Below are 24,270 nucleotides of genomic sequence, written 5' to 3'. Positions count from 1 at the left end.
TAAAAAGGAACGAAATAATGCCATTTGCAGCAACATAGATGGACTTGGAGGGTATTATGGTTACTAAATAAGTCAGACAAAGAAAAATACTATATGATATCACTTATGTGTGGAATCTAAAAAATAAACTAGTGGATGTAACAAAAAAGAAATAGACACACAGATACAGGGAACAAACTAGTGGTTACCAGTGGGGAGAGGGAAGGGGGAGGGGCAAGATAGTGGTGCAGATGAAGAGGTGCAAACTACTATGTATAAAATAAATACGCTAAAATGACATATTTTACAGCACAGGGAACATAGCCAATATTTTAATAATAACTATAAATGGAGTATAACTCAAAAATTGTGAATCACTATGTTGTACACCTGGGACTTATTGTTCATCAGCCATACCTCAATAAAAAAAAAGAAAGAAAAATAAGTAGGAGGCTTTAAAAATGTTTTCAGCAGGAACTGATTTAGAATAAACTAGATCATATTATGCTTGCTTCTGTTTTATTAGTTTTCACATAATAAGGCCCAGTGAAGTTTTTAAAAAAATAATCAGTAAAATGCCATACATCTTGCTATTCCAAGTAAACAGCTTGAAGTTGGCATTTGTCATTATTGTAACCTGGAAAAGTCACTGGTTCTTCCTCTCTTCCCTTCTCCCTCCTCTCCCCCCTTCCCTTCCCCCTCCTCCTCTCTTCTCTTCCTTCCCTCCCTCCCTCCCTCCCTCCCTCCCTCCATCTCTCTGTCTCTTTCTTTCTTATTTCAAAAAGCTCAGAATTTTGTTTAGGTTTTTTAGATTCACATTTGTAGGAAATATTTATTTGTAATATTTAGCTGTCACACAGAACCTATACTCAAGGATTCTTCTCTGTCTTCATGTTGTAACAAGTTAAAATTGGTCGTTGAGAATTTATTTATTTATTTTATTAAAGTATAGTTGGTTTACAATATTGTGTTAGTTTCAGGTGTATAGCAAAGTGATTCTGTTATATATATTTATATATATTATAAATAATTTGATATATATTAGATTATTTTCCATTATATCAATAGGTTATTACAAGATAATGAATATAGTTCCCTGTGCTACACAGTAGATTCTTGTTGCTTATCTGTTTTATGTATAGTTTATATCTGTTAATCCCATACTCCTAATTTATCCCTTCCGCCCTCCCTTTCCCCTTCGGTAACCATAAGTTTGTCTTCTGTGTTTGTGAATCTGTTTCTGTTTTGTATGTAGATTCATTTGTATTCGTTTTTAGACTCCACATAGAAGTGATACCATAAAGTGTTTGTCTTTCCCTGTCTGACTTCACTTAGTATGATATTCTCTAGGTCCATGCATGTTGCTGCAGATGACAATAGTTCGTTCTTCTTCATGGCTGAGTAATATTCCATTGTATGTATATGGGTGTATATGTACCACATCTTCTGTTGATGTGCGCTTGGGTTGCTTGCATGTCTGGGCTATTGTAAATAGTGCTGCTATGAACATTGAGGTTCATGTATCTTTTCAAAGAGTTTTTGTCTTTTCTAGATATAGCCCATTGAGAATTTAGAACAGGTAAAGAATAGGTAAGTAGTAGAGTAGTTGCAGGGAGGAGGATGCCATTAAGTACATTTATAGGGAGAACCTCATTCTTCCACCTTCCTTTGAAGAAGAAATCGTTCAAAATCCAAGGTATTCAGGAAGACAGGCTGGCAGTTGTGGGTCATCTTTGAGACTCAGTTAATACAATTAGTGCCCACATTAGATGATGAAGTATACAACTGGGGCCATTTCATTTTGAGTTTTTTTTAGTTCTGGTGGTAAAGAAGGAAAAAGCTATTTATCCTGCTGTCGTTGCTTCTCTGAGTAGTTTGAGGCAACGTGCAAAGGAAATAAGCAGAGTGGCCTAGGAAGCCTTTCTTTTCTGTGCTCTTGGCGCCTGCTGCTTTTATTTGTAATGTCAGTCATTATTTGGTTCACTCAGTACTTTATTTTGGAATGGCTTATTTTTGTACTAATGATATAATTTTGGGTTGTTTGAGTTTGACTAATATTAGACATTATTTTTGTGTTACATATTGTAGACATTTAGAAATATTATATACCACAGCAGTTCCATGGAAGCTTTTAGTGTGCTGAATGGCAGTTTTAAAAATAAGATGTGGGATTGTAGAGAAGGAATTAATACACGTTGTGAATCCCCAAGGGAGAAGAAAAAATTAATCACATGCCTTTTCCCACTTTACTTGAGCATGAAACACTTAAGTGTATACAGAACTAGTGTTCCATAATACACCTGGGAAAGGCTTTAGTTGAATGTTAGATGTTTTCAGGTAAATGTGCTTCAAAAGCTGCTTCTAAGGTAGAACTTGAAAAACTAGTTATGGTCTTCACACGTTAACAAAGGAAACATTTTTGTACATTAATCTACTTTTTCTTTAATTCCAGATTAATCTTTTTAAAGCATAGCTATCTAAACTGATGGCAACTAAATTAATGAAGTTTTTTAAAAATTTCCTTCCGCCTCAGTACTTATTTATATGAGGGAAGATACCGTATTTTATTTGGATTATATTTTTTGTCATATCATCCAGTATTTTCACATATGCAGTTTTCATTGTAGGATCAGATCTTAGCTTACCAAGGCATGCTTACCAGTTTTGGACACAGTTCAGGACGCAGGGAAGCCTCTGTGCTGAGGATACATGGGATGTATATTTTATAATAGAGAGCCGTTGGGGGTCTTCTCAATTCAGACTAAAGTACATATAAAGGCCACTGGGTTTTAGTTTAGGTTATGTTCCTTCTGTTACTTTATGAACTGATCTCATCACTTTGTTGCCTAGCTCCTCATAAAAGGGACATTATAAGGAAGAAATCCTGTTAAACTACGGCTAAAATAGCAAGACAGTTGAATAAATATAAATGATATGACTATAACAGAGAATATGTGAATGAATAAATTGAAATTTTATTTCACCTTGAAAAATAGACTTTTGAGTTGCAGGATTTAATGTGATATTTAACTAGAGAGGAAGCCAGAATTTCAGGGGTGGAAGGAAGGAGGTAGTGTAGTATGTCCTGACTTGAAAAAAACATACTATAATTTTATACTTAAAAAGATATACAAAATCTACTTTTATAATACCTACTATATGTCCATCCTACTCAGCACTCTGTACCTAGTGTACCTAGCACAGGGGCCTGATAGTATTCAATAAATGTTCATTTTCTGAAATTAATGACTGAATGATCAAATAAAGGAAGAAAGAATATATAGCGTAACAAAATCTTCAGTTACTGGTGTGTTCTCAAGGTAGACTTTACTTTTTACTTAATGGAGATTATCAAGGAGTAGAGAAGGTGAGATTTTCATATCTGTCCCGTGGGTAACTTAAAAAGACTGCAAAATATTAGTCTAATAGGAAGAGCACTGAATTGGGTGAATTGATTCTCACCCCTGCCTTCTTGCCGTTAATTAGTTGGATCCTGTTATTCAACTTAGTTTTATCTTTAGTTTTTGTTTTTCCTTTTTTTCATTTGGTTAATGGGGATAATGATACATTCTTTACCTTTTTACCTGGGTAGTAAGGAGAATCAAAAAAGAATAGTGATGAAAGTTTAAAGTCTTATAAAATATAAAGCCCTCTTATTTGTGTAATTATTTTTTACAGGCTGCCTAAGTTGTATCTCTGTGAATTCTGTCTAAAATATATGAAAAGTAGAACTATTCTACAGCAGCACATGAAGAAATGTGGTTGGTTCCATCCTCCTGCTAATGAGATTTATAGAAAGAATAACATTTCTGTCTTTGAGGTAAAGTAGAAGATGTTTAGTAGTTGTCTTCCTACCCATTTCAAATACAGTGCCACCTGTACTTTAATTGCACAACTTGATTTTTTTTTGGAAATGTTATTTTACTGTTGTTCATTCACTGTTGAGTCAGTAATTCAGCTGTATGAGGGAGAAGCAGAATTAGGCCAATCTAAGTGGTACCTAGTTCACAAGCTTGATCTCTGAATAAACTATTCTGTATTTCACTGAATCAAAGACATCAGTTGTAATATATCTTATTTTATGTACTACTGAGAAGGTAAAGGTACTGCTAATTATGATCAAACTCCATTTCATTATTAAATGCCAACGGATTTTACTTATGTTTAGATGTGATAAGATTGTGTCTTAGAATCTATGAAATATGACACTTAATTGAAAAGATTTCTACTGCTCTATTTAAAGGAATATTGTGTAGAGGTATGTGTAATAGCTGTACATTGAATAAATCTTAATATATTTCCTGACTGCATCATGTTTGTATGACTTATGCTACATCTGTGATTCTGTGTTGTTAGTAGTGGTTTTTAATTTCTTGATCTCAGTTCTGTGGTTTAATTGCCAAGTATTAATTGAGTACCTGCCATGTGCTCAGTTCTGTTAATTACTATGATGATAGAATTTCAGATTGTCAGGAACTATTCCATCCCTCACTTTCTTCATCTTCCCAAAGCCTTTATTTTAGGTGAGGAATAGAGGAGCTCTTGACCTCGTGGGGAGGGAAAGGGTGTGGTGTACAATAAATTACTTAAATTGCTAAAGAAATTGCAGTCTTGAAATGTCAATGTCTTTGGGTCTGATGTAGGCAATTGTTGGCATTTTCATAAAAGAACTGGCTCCAGCAGTGCCAAGAATTACAGGGGTATTGGGAGCGTGTAGCCTAGTCCTCCTGATCTTGGCCAACCGGAGTCCAAGAAATAACCTCACTTGCCAGGTTGCTGCCTAGGGAACCTGCTTGGTGCTTCTGACAATAGATAATAATCCCTTGAGTAACTTTATTTGGGGGAAATCTCATCATGGCAGTCAGATTACATTGCTTTTAGCTGCTGGCACAGATTAAACTATCGTTTTACCTTGCTTTACTTATATGTATTTTAGAAGAGAGGTTGCATTTAGATCTTTTGTTGAATTAAATACTTTAAAAAATACATCAGATCAGCTTGCCATCTGAAGGATTCCTGTAGTCAATCTTGTTATAAAAGCAAAAAGTGCTGTTTTTAAAACTGGCCATCACCTCCTTGTCTAGACTTTTCATGCTTTGTTGAAGTGCAGTGTTTTATATATTTAGTTGTTTTAAAATAGCAGGCACTGTACTCTGCCGTTTCAAGGGACCGCTTCCAGGTCCATTTTGTTCTGATAGCTGCCAGCTCATCTTAGGCTGGACTGTGGGTACTCACAGGTGCTTGTTTCTGATGTGTGTTATTCTAGAACTAAAGAGACACCCTGCTGACCATTTTGTCTATTTTTTTCCTCTAGGTTGACGGGAATGTGAGTACCATTTATTGTCAGAACCTGTGTCTTTTGGCAAAATTGTTTCTTGACCACAAAACACTCTATTATGACGTGGAGCCATTTCTTTTTTATGTACTAACCCAGAATGATGTCAAGGGCTGCCACCTTGTTGGCTATTTTTCTAAAGTAAGTATATCAGCTTAAATTTGTTTTGAATTCATATGGAAATCTGAAACAGTCTTTGCTGGTTCTCACTAGGAGACACTACAGGATGCAGCACCTCTGGGTGCCATCTAGCTTTCTGGAAAGGGAAACAGAAGGAACATTGAGAAACTTACCTGGTACCAGCAGGTGCCTAGTAATGTTCAACAGACTGTACTCTGCTGGGAACATAAACTGCTGCTTACCCAGAGGGAAAGCTTTAATATGACTTCTACTCCCATGGTGATGATAGATAGAACTCATGAAATAAACAGAGTCATTACCTCTCTGAGTTCTTTCTCATTTTAAATCTCTTACTAATTTGCATTTTAGGCATAGAAGTAAGAATTTTTAGGAAGCCATTTTTATTAAAGGGTATTTTCTCTCCTTCAATTTTTCATTCTCTTGGGGTGAAAAAATAGTTTCTTTTGTAGTCAAACAATGTAGAAGATGTACTTTCATTTAAGCAAGCCCATGGTAAAATCTAAGTGTATAAAGATAGTTAAGTGAAAAGTCCTAGTTCTGTTATTAGGCTATTTCAGTAGTTAAATATAATTTTAAATATATTGCTTGATTTATAAAAGTGTACTTATTCCCACCCTATGTAGCACCAAAAAGGGAAATAAAGGAAACTTTGGTGATGAATCGTCCCACTTCTAGGGTGCCACACTGACACACCATTTGTAGCTTTGCAGATCCGTTGGGACTCGGATTCCTCTGCTCACCTCAGGCATTGACATACTGTTTTTGAGTTGCACATGGTGTTGGGTGGCGTCATTTCATTTTATATTTTTATTCTCCTGGTATGGTTGCTTTGTGGGTAATGGCAGTGACTTAACTGTGTCCTTTCTCCTCCCAGAGGGGTGTTTTTTCCTTGATGTGCATTGCTATTCCCAAAGGACCAGGGCTGTGGTTTTGACTATTAGTATTAGTTTCTTAAAAATTAGCATCAGTGTTTAGTCTTACCAGCCAAACACTTGGCTTTTGTTTTCTGCACCAGGAAAAGCACTGCCAACAGAAGTACAACGTTTCCTGTATAATGATTCTTCCCCAGTACCAACGCAAGGGCTATGGCAGGTTTCTCATCGATTTCAGTAAGGATTATAGTAACATAATTGCTCATTGTCTCTTCCTGTGGAGGGGTGTGTGTGTGTGTGTGTGTGTGTGTGTGTGTGTGTGTGTGTGTATTTTTAAAGATTTGCAGATGATTTATTGGTTGCTTGTATCTTTTGTCATACTGGTGAGTGGAACTTATTTTATCCTTTAAAATTAAGGGTACTTTAATTTATTTATTTATTTATTTTTGTCTGTGTTGGGTCTTCGTTTCTGTGTAAGGGCTTTCCCTAGTTGTGGCAAGTGGGGGTCACTCTTCATTGCGGTGCGCGGGCCTCTCACTGTCGTGGCCTCTCTTGTTGTGGAGCACAGGCTCCAGACGCGCAGGCTCAGTAGCTGTGGCTCACGGGCCTAGTTGCTCCGCGGCATGTGGGATCTTCCCAGACCAGGGCTCGAACCCGTGTCCCCTGCATTAGCAGGCAGATTCTCAACCACTGTGCCACCAGGGAAGCCCTGCTGAGTGGAACTTTAAAGCCTAAGGCCATGAACATTCTTTTTCTTTTGGTTGCATGTGAATATTTCCAAAATAGCTAATATTGGATATGAGCTTCTGTGTGATCTATAGCAAATAGTTTTAATTTGCAGCTATTAATTTACAACAGAACTTAGTTCTGTTTTATGCAGTTAATTCTCACAACAATATTAAAAACACTGTAGAACTACTTAAATTAGTACTAATAAAGAAGTGCAGCACCTGCCCTCTTTTGATTACCCAGTTATCTGAGAAAATGTGTGTGTGCATCGTTTTTTTAGTTACAGGCTCTATCTACCTCGTGGTTAAAAATATGCACCTTTAAAAATTTTAGAAGTAAATGATACAGTAAAAAATTTGAGTTAAACTTGAAAGCTAACAGTTCTTAAAAAAGGTTATTGTGGAACTTGCAATTTGTTGTTGTTGTTGTTTTTATAGATTTATTTATTTATTTTTGGCTGTGTTGGGTCTTCGTTGCTGCACGCAGGCTTTCTCCTAGTTGCAGTGAGCGGGGGCTACTCTTTGTTGCGGTGCGCGGGCTTCTCATTGCGGTGGCTTCTCTTGTTGCGGAGCATGGGATCTAGGCGCGTGGGCTTCAGTAGTTGTGGCTCACGGACTCTAGAGCGCAGGCTCAGTAGTTGTGGCACATGGGCTTAGTTGCTCTGTGGCATGTGGGATCTTCCCGGACCAGGGCTCAAACCTGTGTCCCCTGCATTGGCAGGCGGATTCTTAACCACTGCGCCACCAGGGAAGCCCTGCATTTTGTTTTATACATTGATAATCTTGCTTAGAAAGTAAATGTATGTTTGAGGTAAATTTTATACTGATTATAAAATAGTGGTATTTGAGGGCATATTTTCCCTCAGATAATAGGGCTAAAAATAATATTTAAAGGAATAATATTTAAATAAATAATAATATTTAAATAATAGTTAAAGAAGTAATTGTTAAACTGAGGATTTTGATACAGGAAATTCTTCTAAATATCAGATGATTACATCACTAGTATTAATTCTCATGCAGACCAATGAAGCTTATTCTACTTGGCCTTAGACTGTGTTCCTGACTATGTTTTATTGGAAATATGTGCCATTGGTTATTTTTTACATTTTCTTGGTGTTTTTTTTTCCGACTAATAGTAGAGGGTAAAACTCAGATTATTTCCTTTAATATCAGTGTACTGTTTTGAAATAGGACTCATGATTGGACATGTATGCCATTAAGTAGCAAAGTTAGGGGAAAATATTTTATTATGCATTTATTAGTCATTTTTTTGAGATATACAAATAATTGTATGATTACAGTATTTTTTATTATAAAACATTATTTTAATGTAATGTATTTTCCCACATTACCATTCTTAGACTGATTTCCCTTAGAATTTATGCCTTTCTTTTCCTGTTCTTGAGACTCACGCACTGGACAAGAGGACAAAGTAATACCACCACGCACAGTGACACTCGCACACTGACATTCTTGTTCACCAGAAATTAGGGTGATAGGTAATTGTGAGGAGAGCTTTGGTTGAAGTTAGAAATCGTCATCTAAATCATTCACAGAAGAACTGCAATCTTCATAGATAGGGTTATGTAAAAACTAAAGGCGTTCTTTTGTATTGTGCAGTTCGTGTGGACCTCTTGCCATCTAGTGGTCTAAATAAAACATGCAAGGGTGGTTTCCCCTCCTTGTACATTCGAATAAAAAGCATTCTTGCCTATTAATGTGAAGTCCTGGTTCTAACAGTGTGATTTATATTAACTATAGACAAAGTAATACTAACTTAATGTTCGGTGTGTACAAATTATGTAATCTTCCTGCAAATTTGTTTTCAAGTGATTTTGTAATTTTGTTCTTTTTCTTGAAGGAATTTACCTTTGAAATTGTAGCGTATGATACTTGGATTGATTGTGGAAGAGGGGCTTGTTATTTTTGTAAACCGCCCTCTTTTAGGCTCTCTGACATATTTGTGATTTGGGGGTTTCTTTAGGTTATTTGTTATCAAAGCGTGAAGGCCAAGCAGGGTCTCCAGAGAAACCGTTATCCGATCTAGGTCGTCTTTCCTACATGGCTTATTGGAAAAGTGTAATATTGGAGTGCCTTTATCACCAAAACGACAAGCAAATCAGCATTAAGAAGTTAAGTAAGTTGACTGGAATCTGCCCTCAAGACATTACTTCCACACTCCACCACCTGCGAATGCTGGACTTCCGGAGTGACCAGTGAGTATCACATCCCTTTGTATAACCTTTGAAAGATAATTAGGTAGAAGGTTTTGGATCGGACAGCCAAATTATCAATTAAAGGACATAAACTAATACAAATGGTGTACTTGGTGATACTGAGACATCATTTTCCCTTCTGTATTTTATACTATTGACCATATTTTTTTTTACAACTTTTTTTCTGGTCTTCCTTCTTCTAACTTTTGTACCTAAGCTACTGAATCTTTTATTTATTGGGAGCTCCTTCACAATACAAGAGGTAACAACTGTAGAAATAGTGTCAAATAAAATACACCCTTGATTAATTTCCATACAAATGGGACAAAAGAAATACAGGTCAAAGGAAAGACAGCTTATTACCCTCTTCTAGTGTGGTTGAGAAAAGGTCCCAAAGAAAGGAGGCATTTGGGCTAGAAAGATGGAGAGTAAAAGAGTACAGGAGAGTAGCAGAAGTTTCAGAGGTGGGAAATGTGAGAATGGGAAGTGGCTGAAACAACCTCATCCCTCACTCTAGTTGAGTGTGAAGTGTTTGTCCAGTTCATATTCTGAGCCATCTCAGTGGTGGTGTCTTCCCAGGCAGGCTTTTTGTGAAGCGTTTTTATCTCCAGGGCTTTCTGAGGGCGTAGCTCCATACTCATTGTTTGGTGCTCCTTGTGCGTCGTTGATCGCTATAAACTTTTCTCTGGTTTCAGATTTGTGATTATCCGCCGGGAAAAACTGATCCAAGATCACATGGCAAAGCTTCAGCTGAATCTGCGGCCTGTGGATGTAGATCCAGAGTGTTTGCGCTGGACTCCTGTCATAGTCTCCAATTCCGTCGTCTCGGAGGAGGAGGAAGAGGAGGAGGAAGAGGAGGAGGAGGAAGAGGAGGAGGAGGAGGAGGAGGAGGAGGGAGAACAGGAAGAGCCTCAGAGCCAGGAAGGAGAATTAGAGCCGAGTGTAAGGGCACGAATGGTCCCTGTTGTTGATGATACAAGAGCATGTTTTGGTTTTCATGAGTGTTTGTGATGTACCTATAATGATATCTTAAACCAATACCATAAATTCACATTAGAATTTCTGAGTTTATTTCAATGATAGAAGTTTCAGGAAGACTGGGTTTTGTTTACTTCTTTCTATATTTTTAAGCCTTCTATCATTAGGAAACCTTCAAATTTGTTATAATATGTTACTTATGAGTATATATTTCTTATCACAGTGCCAATAAGCAGCTAAATTTGAAGCTGTTTAGGAATTGAGGAATCTGAATTGAATCTAAATCTGACCATTGTTTAAAATAAAATGAAGATGCATTTTCCTTAAAACATTAAGGAAATAAACAGATGCATGTTTTCTAACAGAGCACCAAATAGTTCAGTGTCTCTAGCCATTAAAGGGTTAATGAGGGACTGTACTCCATTACATCATTTTCAGTATTTTTCTTCATGTGATGTGTACTTGTCTCTGTTCTTTTCTTATTTATTTATTTATTTTTAATTTAATTTTTTTTTTTTTTCGCGGTACTCGGGCCTCTCACTGTTGTGGCCCCTCCCGTTGCAGAGCACAGGCTCCAGACGCGCAGGCTCAGCGGCCATGGCTCACGGGCCCAGCCGCTCCGCGGCATGTGGGATCTTCCCAGACTGGGGCACGAACCCGTGTCCCCTGCATCGGCAGGCAGACTCTCAACCACTGCGCCACCAGGGAGGCCCCTGTTCTTTTTTTTAAAGCAGTGCTTTTCATCCTTTAAAAATCTGTGTCCTCCTTTGCTAAACATAAAGTTTCATACCCCTGTTTAGTGTAATTTTCAAAATAAAATAAAATATTCAGAATAAAATAAGTCAAAATAATTACAGAAATTTTCTTTCATTTTTTGAGCATCCTCTTTCTCTTGCCCATGCCCCAGAGTCCGTCTCCTCTGTTTATAAATTTGTTTCTGAGAAATTTCATAAACTATCTCTTTTAACATTTACCAGATTATAAGAATAATAATATTCACTTTGTTTATTGAATATGGTATTGTATAGCAGTTAAGAGCACTGACTCTTGGGTCAGACTGTCTGGGTTTATATCCCAGTTTCTTCATTTGCCATTGCATGACCTGGGGCAAGTTACTTACATTTCTTTGTGCCTCAGTTAACGTCATTTGTAAAATGGGGATATAATAATAATAATACTTCATGTAATTGGTGTGAATTATACCCATATAGTATTTAAAACAGTCCCTAACACATAAGAGATATTTGTTAGCCATTAAATAATAACTTTCTCTTTAAAGCTCTGTTTTCTTTTTTTATCTCAGTATTTAAAAGGTCAGAATAGGAGATATAACCAAATAAGACTGAAAATTAACCAGCATGGTTTTATTTTCTAACATCAGGTGGGGAAGTCTGCATCTCGTGAGAACAAAGAACAAGATTCTTATTCTTCAATAGAAAGTGAAAAGAAACCAGAAGTTACAGCACCAGCCAGTTCTACGCGTTTGAACAAACAGGTCCTTCCCCGTGACAGTCTTCCTGCCAATAATCAGCCATCTCGGAGAGGCCGCTGGAGGAGGAAGAACAGAAAAGCCCAGGAGCGCTTTGGTGATGAGGATTCAAAACTGCTTTTGGAGGAGACATCAGCTCCTCCGGAGCAGTATGGAGACTGTGAGGAAAAATCAGAAACCTGCCAAGAAGAGTACACGGAAGGCCAGGAGCAGTCGGCAGCCTCGCAGGAGCAGCCGAGCCAGGACGCGAAGCCAGACGGTCCCAAAAGAAGACCGAGTGAGGGGCTCGAGCTCTGGCGAGGACCGCTCAAGAAAAGCCCCGAGCCTCTGAAGTGTGGGCTGCCAGAAAGCCACGACAGGCTGCCCCGTCGCTACAGTGAAGGTCGCTACAGCGATGGGGACAGGGCCCTCCTGCGGGGCTGCAGCGAGAGCAGCGAGGAGGAGGGGGAGCCCGAGAGCCCGCGGTCCAGCTCGCCCCCGGTCCTCACCAAGCCCACGCTGAAGCGGAAGGTGGGGCCCGTCTCTGTGCTGTCCTGGAGTTAACCCATAGTGTGTTAGCCTTTCAGCTTCAAGCCTCAGTATGTTGCAGCGTGTGATGTTCCCAGTGAGCATTTGAAATGTGCACATGACTTCTTTGGTTCGTGGGAGTTCACTTAGAAGTCACAAACTTATTTAAGGGCTGACAGACTGTTTTCAGCTTGCTAGTTTGATTTCAAAGTATGACTTTTCAGGGATTTAAAAAAAACATACAGGGACTTCCCTGGTGGTCCAGTGGTTAAGATGCTGCGCTTCCACTGCAGGGGGCACGGGTTTGATCCGTGGTTGGGGAACTAAGATCCCGCATGCCACGTAGTGTGGCCAAACACAAACAAACAAAACGTACAGATTAGAAATGTTTCTATTAGAAAAGGAGAGGAAACCACTACACAGTTCGATGGAAAGTGGGCGTAACGGTGCCCTGCATTGCGATGCTCGGAGTGAAGCCATTCTTCTCACCCCTGGTGGTACTGTCTCTCCTGTCCTCTGTCCTCCCTTCTCGCTCTCCTCTCCAACCCTCCAGTGGTTTGACTTAACTTTGTTTTAAAAGTATTTTCTAAACTACATTTCATCATCTTGCAAAGGTTGAATGATAGCCAGATCGTTAGTAAACGCTGTGTGATGATGACAATGAATTCTGTTAATCTGTATACCAGAAATCTCCCAGGCTATGGGGTGAACTTTAAACATTGCTGCAGACCAGCCAGACTGAAGTGTGTCAGCTCTGGATGAGCCATTCTGTGCTAGTGAGGTACAGCTTTCATCCAGAGCAATAAAATCATTCTTTTCCTTAGCAGAACCTTTAAAAAAAAAAAGAAGATAGGGCTGTTTATTAAAGAATGAGCTTTCCATTTTAGAAGAGTTTTAGATTTACAAATTTATTGCAAAGAAAGTACAAAGATTTCCTATATTCCCCAGTTTCCCCTATTATTAACCTTTTACCTTGGTGTGGTACATTTGTCACAGTGAACCAGTACTGATGCCTTTCTAGCTAGAGTCCATACTTCATTCAGCTTTCCTCTGTTTTCCCTAATGTCCTCTCCTGCCCCAGCACACCACCTTACGTTTAGTCGTCATGTCTCTTTAGGCCCCCTTCTTGTTGTTGACAGTTTCTCAGACTACTTGTTTTTGAAGGCCTTGCCAGGTTTGAGGAGTACTGGCTAGATTCTGTAGAACGCCCCTTATGATAGTAAAATGGGGTGATGGGTTTTGGGGAAGAAGGCCCCAGAGGTAAAGTGCCATTCTCATCACATCATATAAGGGTATCTGCCGTCAGTCCATACCGATTACCGAATACAAGGGTATTTGCTGTCAGTGTGACTTCTCACTGTTCACGTTCACATTAACCCCCGTCGCCTGGCTCCAGGTATCAGGTTTGTCAGGTTTCTCTACTGTAAAGTTACTCCTTTTTTCAAACTCTTTTCCATACTGTATTCTTTGGAAGGAAGTTACTGCCTACAGCCCACACTTAAGGTACAGGGAGTTATGCTCTACTCCCTAAGAGCAGAATATCGTGTTAATTATTTGGAATTCTGTTTGGGGGATTTATCCATTTTCCCCCATCTATTTCTTGATTCAGGCATTTATTTATATCAGTATGGACTCATAGATATTTACTTTATACTTCAAGTTATAATCCAGTTCTACCATCTTACTAATTTGTTGCTCAAATTGTTCCAGCCTTGGCCATGAGGAACTCTTTCAGTTTTGCTCCTGTGTCTCTTCAACATACATACCATCAACATTGTGAAGTGTTTTTGGTTTGTTTTGTTTTGAGCACTTCGTTACATTCTGGTTCTACAAAATGTTCCAGGTTCATCTTGTGTATTTCATGCCCCAGTCCTAGGATCAGCCATTTCTCCTCAGAGCAAGTCCATGTTTAACCTAGTTTGAAAATTGTGTTCTCAACTAGAAAACTAGTAAATTTGAAGTGAAGAAAAAATGATTAACCTGCTGTTCGTTACGTGACCATGAAGAATATATCTTTGCCATCCTAGGCTTGTATTGCCTTTTTATAAAATAAAATCGTGCTATTTACCTGTGTAAAAAGAGAATATTATAACAGGCAGTGAGATCATGTACAGGATACTTTTGAAGTTTTTGAAGAGATTCACTTGACTAGGAGTCAGAAACTGTTTTACAGCCATTTCTCTACTGACTGGATATGACCTTAAAGCAAGTTCTGTAAATTCTCTGGCCTCTCTAGAATGAGGGGATTGAATTAGATCAGTTTGGGTGATACAGTATTATTTTGTGATATCTTTCATGTGATTCAAGGTGTTAGATCAACCCTAGTACAAAATTGTGCCTAATGTACCAGGTCCCAGTAACAGAGTTATTTTACTTCTGAATGCTCACGGACACCAAGGAGACCGGTACCCATTCCCAGGCTCCACTGTAACTCTTTGTGGATAGCCTATGAAAATGGTGTACAGCCTTCCTGATGGTTCTGCTGACCTGCACAGTGGAGCTGTGAGACGAAGAGTGTTTTATTTCTTTTTTTCTTTTGAGGAAAAGAGAAGTTAAGGGACTAGTCACTGTGTCATTTCTGAAATAGGCAGCTTCCCTAGGGTGCTAAATTTAACTGAACTGTTAGTAAGGGAATGTTAATATCTGCTCTGTAGGCATGCCTGTCTATTCTTTTACAAAGTTGTATTCAGTGATACTTTGTATCTGTGACACTTTATGTATGTATAGTGTCTTACTATAGTATTTTTTATCTTTTACTATAGTATTTTGAAATAATATTCAAAATGTCTTTTGGCAAACGGCCTATTCATTTTGTATGTGCTAATTCTAGCAGGTTTAAAAACTATTAATCATGTTACTAATGGAAATGATAGCATTCATTACTGTAAATAAAATGCTCCTTTCTCTTTTAAATAGAAACCAATTCTTCACCGAAGAAGGCGAGTCCGAAAGCGCAAACACCACAATAGCAGTGTGGTCACAGAAACCATTTCTGAGACCACGGAGGTCTTAGACGAGCCTTTTGAAGACTCTGACTCCGAGAGGCCGATGCCAAGATTAGAACCCACGTTTGAGATTGACCAGGAGGAAGAGGAAGAGGATGAGAACGAGCTCTTCTCTCAAGGGTACTTCCGTCACTTGTCCTCACAGGACGTTCTCAGGTGTCGACCCGCTTCTAAGAGGAAGTCTAAAGACAGAGACGAAGACGAAGATTCAGATGATGCTGACGGTATGTTTCGCAGAGCTGTTGCTTACTGTGGTTTTCTTGTTGTGAAAGATACAGCAGTGATAGTGGCAAACCTCCAATAGAGAGGGCTGAAAGGCAGACACGACCCACTGGGCAAGTGCAGAATGACTTGCAGCCTCTGAAGAGTTGTATCAAGTGTACTCATCTTCATTTTCTCACTTAGTCTTCTGTCCTTTTATAAAAGTGCTTTTTCATAGTTCCCCCTTCAACTCAAGACCTATTTTTGCCTCTGCAGAAAATATCTTGCTGTTAGGAAATTGTTCTTTTGCCTGCTCCTTTCTCGGCCATTATCTGAATCTTTAGTCAATGGGTATATTAGACTTAGCATCAGGAAGATATTTAATTAATAACCTTTTAATGGAATGTGCAGTCTATAGACCTGGCCTGTTTTGCTAATTGTGTATGCTCAGTGCTTAAAATAGGCACTCAGTAAATATTGTTAAATGACTAAGTGCTTAGAAGTGGTTCTCAAATAAGGTCAGATTCATGTAAATTGGACTTGCTTCAAATCTGTTCCTGAATCATATCTCTAATATGTCTTACTCAACAAGTAGTTAAATTTCTGATAAAAATGGTAACAGTACCTCAAAATAAGTTAAATTTTATGGCATAGCTAAAAATCCACTGATTAGACTTGTTGTCATTTCCTTTTTAGAGATGAAGAAAATGGGCTTATATATGACTTGGGTCCCAAACTAGCTGTTCATGTCTAGCCTAAAGTTTCTGCCCATGTGTCGTGCTGCTTCCGTCTGCAGGGCTTGCCTTGCTGGGGTCAGATTGAGCTGCTTTGCTTTGCTGGGTGAATTTGTAGGAATCTTGTTGTCCATGCTTGGTACATAAGCCTATAGCTTTTATGTACTAACCAGTTGGGCTTTTATTCTCCTTTTAAAAATAAATTCACTCAATTTCAAATCTAGTAGACAACTTGCATTTTCTTCAGTCTCATAGTTTTGTATAATAAATACTTTTAATATAGTAATGACTAAGTTTTTTGCTTTATCGTGCATGATTTTCCAGAATTTTATTATGTTCTATTTTGAGATGTATAATCTAGGAAGCTAAAAATTTATTTTGTAAAACATGTGGCACTTTAGTAAAATTCTGTCTTGGATCATCATAGATTAAAATAGTATCCTATAAGTTCCTGTTGGACAAATTTTTCTCTAATGTAGACATTTCCTTTGTTTATTTTCAGGTTGTTACTGCTAACTACCTTTTCAGTCCCACCAGTGCCCCTCCCCCTCAATCCTATTAAAAAATAGGATTTGCTGGTCTTCTCTTTAAAAATTAATGGGAAATGTGGATGTACTTAATACCACACCAAACTGTACACCTAAAAATGTTAAAATGGTAAATTTTATGCTGTGCATATTTATAGTTTTTAGAAATAGAAGAAATCAATGGGGAGAAAATAATGCTAATAATCAAATTTATTTCTAATAAACCATTGTCATTGGTACATTAACTTTTGCTTCAGGTCAGTATTTGTCCGGGACTACATGCCTTGCAGCTCTTCCTATACAAACACAACATTGGCTGGGAACTGTTGGTGTAGGGTTGCTCAAACATGGCCTGGAGTAATTGGCTTGATATTACCTGAAGTAGTGATTTTGTAGAAACTAAGAAAACCAGAGCAATAATATAAATTGCGAACAGGGGTGGGGGGAAAGAAGGAGAAATGAGCTGATGTGTAATTTACACAATAAAGACAGCTTGTCTAAAGTAGCTGTAGGAACTATTTAGTATTTGCATCCTTACAAAGCTTATTTCCATTTTAAAGATGGTGAAACTGAATATTAAGAGTAACTCTCCAAAGCCATGCAGTTGGTGATGATAAACTTGAACCTAGTGGGTGGGCCAGGATCCTCTCGTTGTTCTGCCGGTTCACTGTGTGACTTTAGAGGATATCATGGAATGGGTGTCTCCTTTAGATCCTTAACTTGAAAGTGAAGATAGGAGTTCAGGATGATTATTAAAATCATTTCTGTTGCACGTGTGGTCTCAGAAAGAGGCACTAAAAAATACAAGACCCTGTAATCTGTTTTTATTTTTTATCCCTCCTGTGCAGACACTCCTATCCTAAAGCCAGTATCTCTTTTGAGAAAATGTGATGTGAAGGATTCTCCACTTGAGCCAGATACATCCACGCCCACGAAAAAGAAGAAGGGATGGCCCAAGGGCAAGAGCCGCAAACCAGTCCACTGGAAGAAAAGACCTGGTCGCAAGCCGGGACTTAAGCTGAATCGGGAGCTGGCAGCCGTTTCTACTCGAGAATGCGTTGTTGAGCCTGTTGTCCCCCTTCCTGAGCCTGGACGTGAACCCCAAGTTCAAGAGAACCAGGAAGCTGTTGGACCACGAGAAGACTTGCCTTTAAGGGAGGAAAGGAAGGAAGGGGAGGAGCTGCCCCTGGAAGCGGAGGAGGGGGAGGAAGGGGAGGAGGAGGAGGACACCACCAGCAGTGACGTCAGGGCAGCCTCTCCGGCAGACAGTTGCAGCCCCGAGACCGGAGCCAAGGGGCCTGAGGTGGGTGAGGAGGAGGAGGAGCCCCGCGCCCCTATGGGGCAGCAGCCGTCGGAGGAGGGGCCGCAGGACCTGGCTCAGCGTGCACGTGAGGAGGAGGAGGAGGAGGAAGAGGAGGAGGAGGACGCCGCCGTGGAGACCCAGCAGAGCGAAGACCGCGACGCGGATGATGAGGACGACGGCCACCTGGAGTCCACAGAGAAGAAGGGGCCGGAGGAGCAGCCGGCTGGGGGCGACGTCAAGGAGGAGCACGGTGGCCAGGAGTCTTTTTTAGATCCTGATGTGCACAGCAGTCGGGAGCACGCAAAAGACAAGGAGGAGACAGAGCCGGATTCCGAAGAGGAGCAGACTTCCCACGAAGCATCCGTGGTCTCGGAGCACATGCCAGGCTCTGAGGACGACCACGAGGAGGACTCCCACTCTAAAGAAGAGCTGCTGCAGCTGAAAGAGGAGGCGGAGATCCCTCACAGTGACCTGGATCTGGAAACCGTGCAGGCCGTGCAGTCTTTGACTCAGGAGGAGAGCAGCGAGCATGAGGGCGCCTACCAGGACTGTGAGGAAACCCTGGCGGCCTGTCAGACCCTGCAGAGCTACACCCAGGCCGACGAGGACCCGCAGCTGCCCCTGGTGGAGGACTGCCACACCTCGGAGCACAACAGCCCGCTGTCTTCTGTCCAGTCCCACCCCAGCCAGTCGGTGCGCTCGGTCGGCAGTCCCAGTGTGCCTGCCCTCGAAGGGGGCTACACCCAGATCAGCCCGGAGCAAGGATCCCTGTCCGCGCCGTCTATGCAGAACATGGAGACCAGCCCCATGATGGATGTGCCTTCCGTATCGGACCACTCCCAGCAGGTGGTGGACAGCGGCTTCAGCGACCTGGGCAGCATCGAGAGCACCACGGAGAACTATGAGAACCCCAGCAGTTACGACTCCACTATGGGCGGCAGCATCTGCGGGAACAGCTCCTCCCAGAGCAGCTGCTCCTATGGCGGCCTGTCGTCCTCCAGCAGCCTCACCCAGAACAGCTGCGTGGTCACCCAGCAGATGGCCGGCGTGGGCGGCAGCTGCAGCCTGATGCCGCAGAGCAGCGTCCCGCCCGCCGCCGCCACCTGCAGCATCAAGTCCCCTCAGAGCTGCGCAGTGGAGCGGCCTCCCAGCACCCAGCAGCCACCGCCGCCCCAGCCGCCCCCGCAAGCGCCGCCCGCCCCGCCGCCGGCCCCGCCGCCACCGCCACCGCCGCCGGCCCCGCAACCGCCGCCCCCGCCCCCGCAGCCCCAGCCCCCGGCCCCGCCGCCACAGCAGCAGCAGCCCCCGCTGTCCCAGTGCAGCATGAACAGCAGTTTCACCCCAGCGCCCATGATCATGGAGATCCCAGAATCTGGAAGCACGGGGAACATCAGCATCTACGAGAGGATCCCTGGGGACTTCGGGGCCGGCAGCTACTCCCAGCCGTCAGCCACCTTCAGTCTAGCCAAGTTGCAGCAGCTGACCAACACCATTATGGACCCTCATGCCATGCCTTATAGCCATTCTCCTGCTGTGACTTCCTATGCAACCAGTGTTTCTCTGTCCAACACGGGACTGGCTCAGCTGGCTCCGTCGCACCCCTTGGCTGGGACCCCTCAAGCACAAGCCACCATGACGCCGCCCCCGAACTTGGCCTCCACTACCATGAACCTCACGTCCCCTTTGCTGCAGTGCAACATGTCTGCCACCAACATTGGCATTCCCCACACTCAGAGGCTGCAAGGGCAGATGCCAGTCAAGGGGCACATCTCCATCCGCTCCAAGTCCGCGCCCCTGCCCTCCGCGGCAGCTCACCAGCAGCAGCTGTATGGCCGCAGCCCACCTGCGGTCGCCATGCAGGCTGGCCCTCGTGCGTTGGCTGTTCAGCGTGGCATGAACATGGGGGTTAATTTGATGCCAACCCCCGCCTATAATGTCAATTCCATGAATATGAACACCTTGAACGCCATGAACAGCTATCGGATGACGCAGCCCATGATGAACAGCAGTTACCATAGTAACCCTGCCTACATGAACCAGACAGCACAGTATCCTATGCAGATGCAGATGGGGATGATGGGGAGCCAGGCCTATACCCAGCAGCCTATGCAGCCAAACCCTCATGGAAACATGATGTACACGGGCCCCTCCCATCACAGCTACATGAACGCTGCTGGCGTGCCCAAGCAGTCACTCAACGGACCTTACATGAGAAGATGAGCAAGACGAACTTGCAGTTAAAAACTTAAATATATATAAATAAAGGAACCTTTTATACTGACAAACCAGAGAAAAATGGACCTTTTTTCCAGTTAAAATATTGCTGTAGATTTAGAGGAATTTTTCTTTGGTTTATTTTATTTTTTAGAAAACCTGGTCTTCTCTTTTTTGGGGGGTTCATTTTGTTCTGGGTTTTGGTTTTCTTCACAATCTTGAACATTTTACAATAGAACTCATCTAAAAATGGATTTGGGGATGGGGAAACATGCACAAAAATCTTTTCATAATTAAAAAGAGCCTTACTTTCTTTACACACCACATGGACAGACTTTGTGTAAGAGTGAATTATCTTTATTTTATTTTAAGATGTATGTTTCCCCTCAGTGTTTGCAGCTCCCAATGTTGTCATTTTTAAATGTTATATATACATCTCGAGGGTTAGCCAGACCCTTTCCTCCACACCCAGCCTTTCATTCCCTACTTCATTCCAGCAGGAGGCACTTATGGGAGACTCGGACGGGGACATGGAGAACAACCCAAGCTCCTTAAACTTATTATTATTGTTAATATTATTATTATTATTAATAAAGTGAGGCAGGAAAATGCTTCTTCTCTTAAAATCCCCTCCACTCCCTACACACACACAAACACACACACACACACACACACACCTCTTGAAACCTTTCCACAAGAATGTTTCTATAAGTGAACTTCATTGAAATGTTTGTTTTTCTTAAATCAAGTGTAATATAATTTTTTTTTAAACTACTCCCACTCAGCACTCAGAGACACAAAAATACTGTAAGTCTCAGTTAACAGCGGAATCTCAGAGGAAAGCTGTTTGCAGTCCTAATCCAGCCTTGGAGGAATAGATGGTCAATTAACAATCAAAAAGAGGCAGTTAACCTCTTGTTTTTTACCACCTGGTGAATCAGCCATACGCACGTATTCCACGCAGCCTCTTGTTTTTAGTATGTACTTTGAGATGCCAAGGGTCTTGATTCTTGAGCCTTTGACTCTGATTAAACTCAAACAGCAGTCCCCAGTGATTAGCCTCTTACATTCTCACGTAAAGCGTTGGTGGATGACTGTACATGTCAGTGATTTGAGAAATAGCTGACTAACCTTTGACACTGTTTACTTTGTGTTGGAAGAGATGATGCAGAATGTGTGTCGTGAGGGAGATCGTGGTGTGAGTTTTATAGCTACTTCAGTGATACATACCTCTAGTTTTCCTTTGTCTTTTGAGATCCTGAGTTCCTCCCCTGTGAATCAGAGTGCGCCAGCCCCTCTCCTGTGAGTGGCTGAAGAGAAGAGGGATTAAACCAACCACCAGCATAGTAGGGCAAATCTGGACAGCAGGGTTTTAGCAGGCTCCTGTGTTGCTCCCAGCTTCATTCTCCTTTCTCTTGTGCAGCCAGTTCGCCCATTCTCTTCTTGTTACTTGCTCCAGGGATAGGTAAAAAAAAAAATATATATATATATATGTATATGTATATATATATATACATATATACGTTCCATCATTAGAAGATGGAGACTATTATACCACTTGGTATGTGCAGTCAAATATCCAAAAGGGGGAAGTACTGCTTAAAGAAATATCTGTAAGCATTAAATTCTCTCCTTTATTTGTACATTTTATATAGATAAATTTTTGAAGTACAAATTAGGCATTAAATTTTTTCAAATGCACAGGTTTGTTGGGTTTTTTTATACACTTTAATTGACTTTCTCAATTAAACGTGTTAGGTAGAAAAAGGCAGAATTCCACATCTTACCGCTATCGATTCTGAGCATGTGCAAGGCTGTGTAGGACCCAGTTCCTCTGTATATACTGTTCCAGTTCCCAGTCCTCTGTGTAGAACGTGCACTGTGCTGCCCTCTGCCTACTCTTCGGCGCTGTCATTGCTTCCTGGTTGGGGTGGGGACGGGGTGGGTCGGGAGGGAGGGAGGTGTATTGGGAGGAGGGTGGGTCAAGGCAGAAGGAGAAGCTGTTGAAATGAGGGCCGTGAATTCAGTTTCTGTTGGTTTGCGGTTGTGTTTGGGTTTGTTTCTTTAAAAAAAAAAAAAAATTTCAATCAGGCAGCTCCCTTTTCCACAAGCCTTTTTGTGACTTTAGAACTATTGTAGAGAAAATGTTCTTTTCTATATTATAAAAGAAATTATCCAACACAGTAATATTGGTACCTGTCATTTTTTCACTTCTGTTTAAAAAAATGTATTTTTAGCAAGATAACTTGGGTAATCTTCTAAAAAAAGAAATTTAAAAACTCACTGTTAGTGACTTTGATGCCTTTTAAAATAAGAGCTTTTTCATTTCATTCCATCTTTAAAATTTTTTATCTTTGTTGTAGAATATTAAAAACTATTTTAAGAAAGATAAAAATTCTCTTTAAAGAGATCTCTAGAGTGTGTGAATAGAGCTCCAGATGCCTCTAAAAGCCGCATGTACAAATGAAGCTAAGTCTATTCCTGTCTGTTTATATTTGCTTTTCCTGTTTTGTAACCTCTTTGTACTTTGTTCATGGTGACTCGTAAGCTAAGGGGAAGGGGTGCCTAGATGCCTTTGTACTTCTCCATGTCACGCGCTCCTGGGCCAGCTGGTCTCCTTCCTCTCCTGTATGTAATATCACTTTTTTTCCCCCTTTCTAGCAAGTACTTTCAAAAGAACTCTGTACATTTTAACATTAAAAAAAAATAAATTATGTTGAGCCATTTTGGATGTCTGTCTTGCATGTGGAATTTTTCTCCCTTCCAAGTGTTTCAAATTCTCTGATTCTTTTTCTACACACAGAGACTTAGAAATATAAGCCTTTTCATGTTCTTCTTTATGTAGCAAGTATAAGTTTATGACCTTTGAAATTTCAGTTTTCACTCATAATGTGTTTCAGTGCCAAGAATATAGATGGTTTTCCCTTTTCCAAAGAAAATGGTATTATAACCTCACTTTGGATTTTTTAGGGAAACCCATTTGAAAACCTTCTAAAGAGATTGTAATTCCTCCAACCAAAAAAAGGAAATACAGTTGCAATAACAAGTAGCTCCCACTTGGAACAAAGTGTTTTTTCTCATTTCAGTTGACTTGATTATGTAATCTAGGAAGATTTGCCAGAAATCCGGGCCCTAAATACTGATGATCTTTTCTGATGCGTTCTGAGTTAATGTGCTCGCCTCTCATCATTAACAACTTTGCATATAAGGCAGATTACAGAATTAGATTTAGCTTTGGGAAGCTAACAGCTTCCTGGGGTACAGGGGTGAGGCAGACACAGGTTTTCATGCCCTCCTGACTTGATCTGCTGTTCCTTGCCGCTGAGTTAGGAATTTAGGAAGTGATGTGAACACTGTCCGTAGCAGGCGTTTGTTCTAAACTTCGTGCCATTGAAGTTTTAGGCCATAGAGTCATGTCATCTCTGGAAAATAAATGGCTTGTCTCCCTTGATTTCTTGCTTCATAGTCACAGTTTGAGCCCAAGACTGCCACTGCTCTACGCAGTTACTAGTGAATTGTCCCAAAGACATACTGCCTTTGCTACTGCAAACTACCTGCTTTAAGTGAGTTCAGCATAACAACAATTACGATTTTTCTACAAGGAGGTGATGTGACCAAAGAATATACTATAGATTTCATTGAAGTGCTAACAACCCTCACTATGTATTACATGTAAACTGTAACGAGGAATCTCATGTGTAGCCAACGCTCTCCTTTACCGTCTACATCCGGCCTTTTCACTCTCAGAAGGTACATATTGGGGGAATCGGCAACACATTTGACTAACGTGTGTACTGCTGAGAGCCTTGGTCTACCGGTTTTCGAATCTACTGCCATGCCTTCAGTTACTAGGGTTCCAGGGATCAGTTTCCTATACGGCCTCTCTGAGCATCTCAGGTGGTGCCGACTTCTTCGGTAGTGTGGTGAGAACCGTGTGTATTCCCTGAACACCGAGTGTCAGGTTGACAGCTCTAGCTCTTTAGGTGAGAATTACTGCGTTAGGTTCTCCCTGGGACACCCTCAGCGGTGTATGGTTTT

At 41.0% G+C, this 24,270-nt stretch overlaps 1 protein-coding gene across 1 annotated transcript in view; it reads left to right on the top strand.

The window, feature by feature from the left end:
• The window catches only part of KAT6A (lysine acetyltransferase 6A), a 109,654-nt gene extending 86,697 nt beyond the window's left edge, over positions 1–22,957 (top strand). The window contains exons 10-17 of the mRNA XM_082680291.1: positions 3,658–3,799; positions 5,294–5,455; positions 6,471–6,564; positions 9,043–9,274; positions 9,970–10,216; positions 11,634–12,251; positions 15,165–15,477; positions 17,564–22,957. Of these exons, the coding sequence (XP_082536417.1) occupies positions 3,658–3,799; positions 5,294–5,455; positions 6,471–6,564; positions 9,043–9,274; positions 9,970–10,216; positions 11,634–12,251; positions 15,165–15,477; positions 17,564–20,238 (4,483 nt within the window). The 3' untranslated portion in view covers positions 20,239–22,957. The remainder of the gene's footprint in view (positions 1–3,657; positions 3,800–5,293; positions 5,456–6,470; positions 6,565–9,042; positions 9,275–9,969; positions 10,217–11,633; positions 12,252–15,164; positions 15,478–17,563) is intronic.
• The last annotated feature ends 1,313 nt before the right edge of the window (positions 22,958–24,270 follow it).

Source organism: Grampus griseus, assembly GCF_964374135.1.
Source record: "Grampus griseus genome assembly, chromosome: 21".
In the NCBI taxonomy this organism is placed as follows: domain Eukaryota; kingdom Metazoa; phylum Chordata; class Mammalia; order Artiodactyla; family Delphinidae; genus Grampus; species Grampus griseus.
This window is presented reverse-complemented; position numbering and strand designations above follow the sequence as displayed.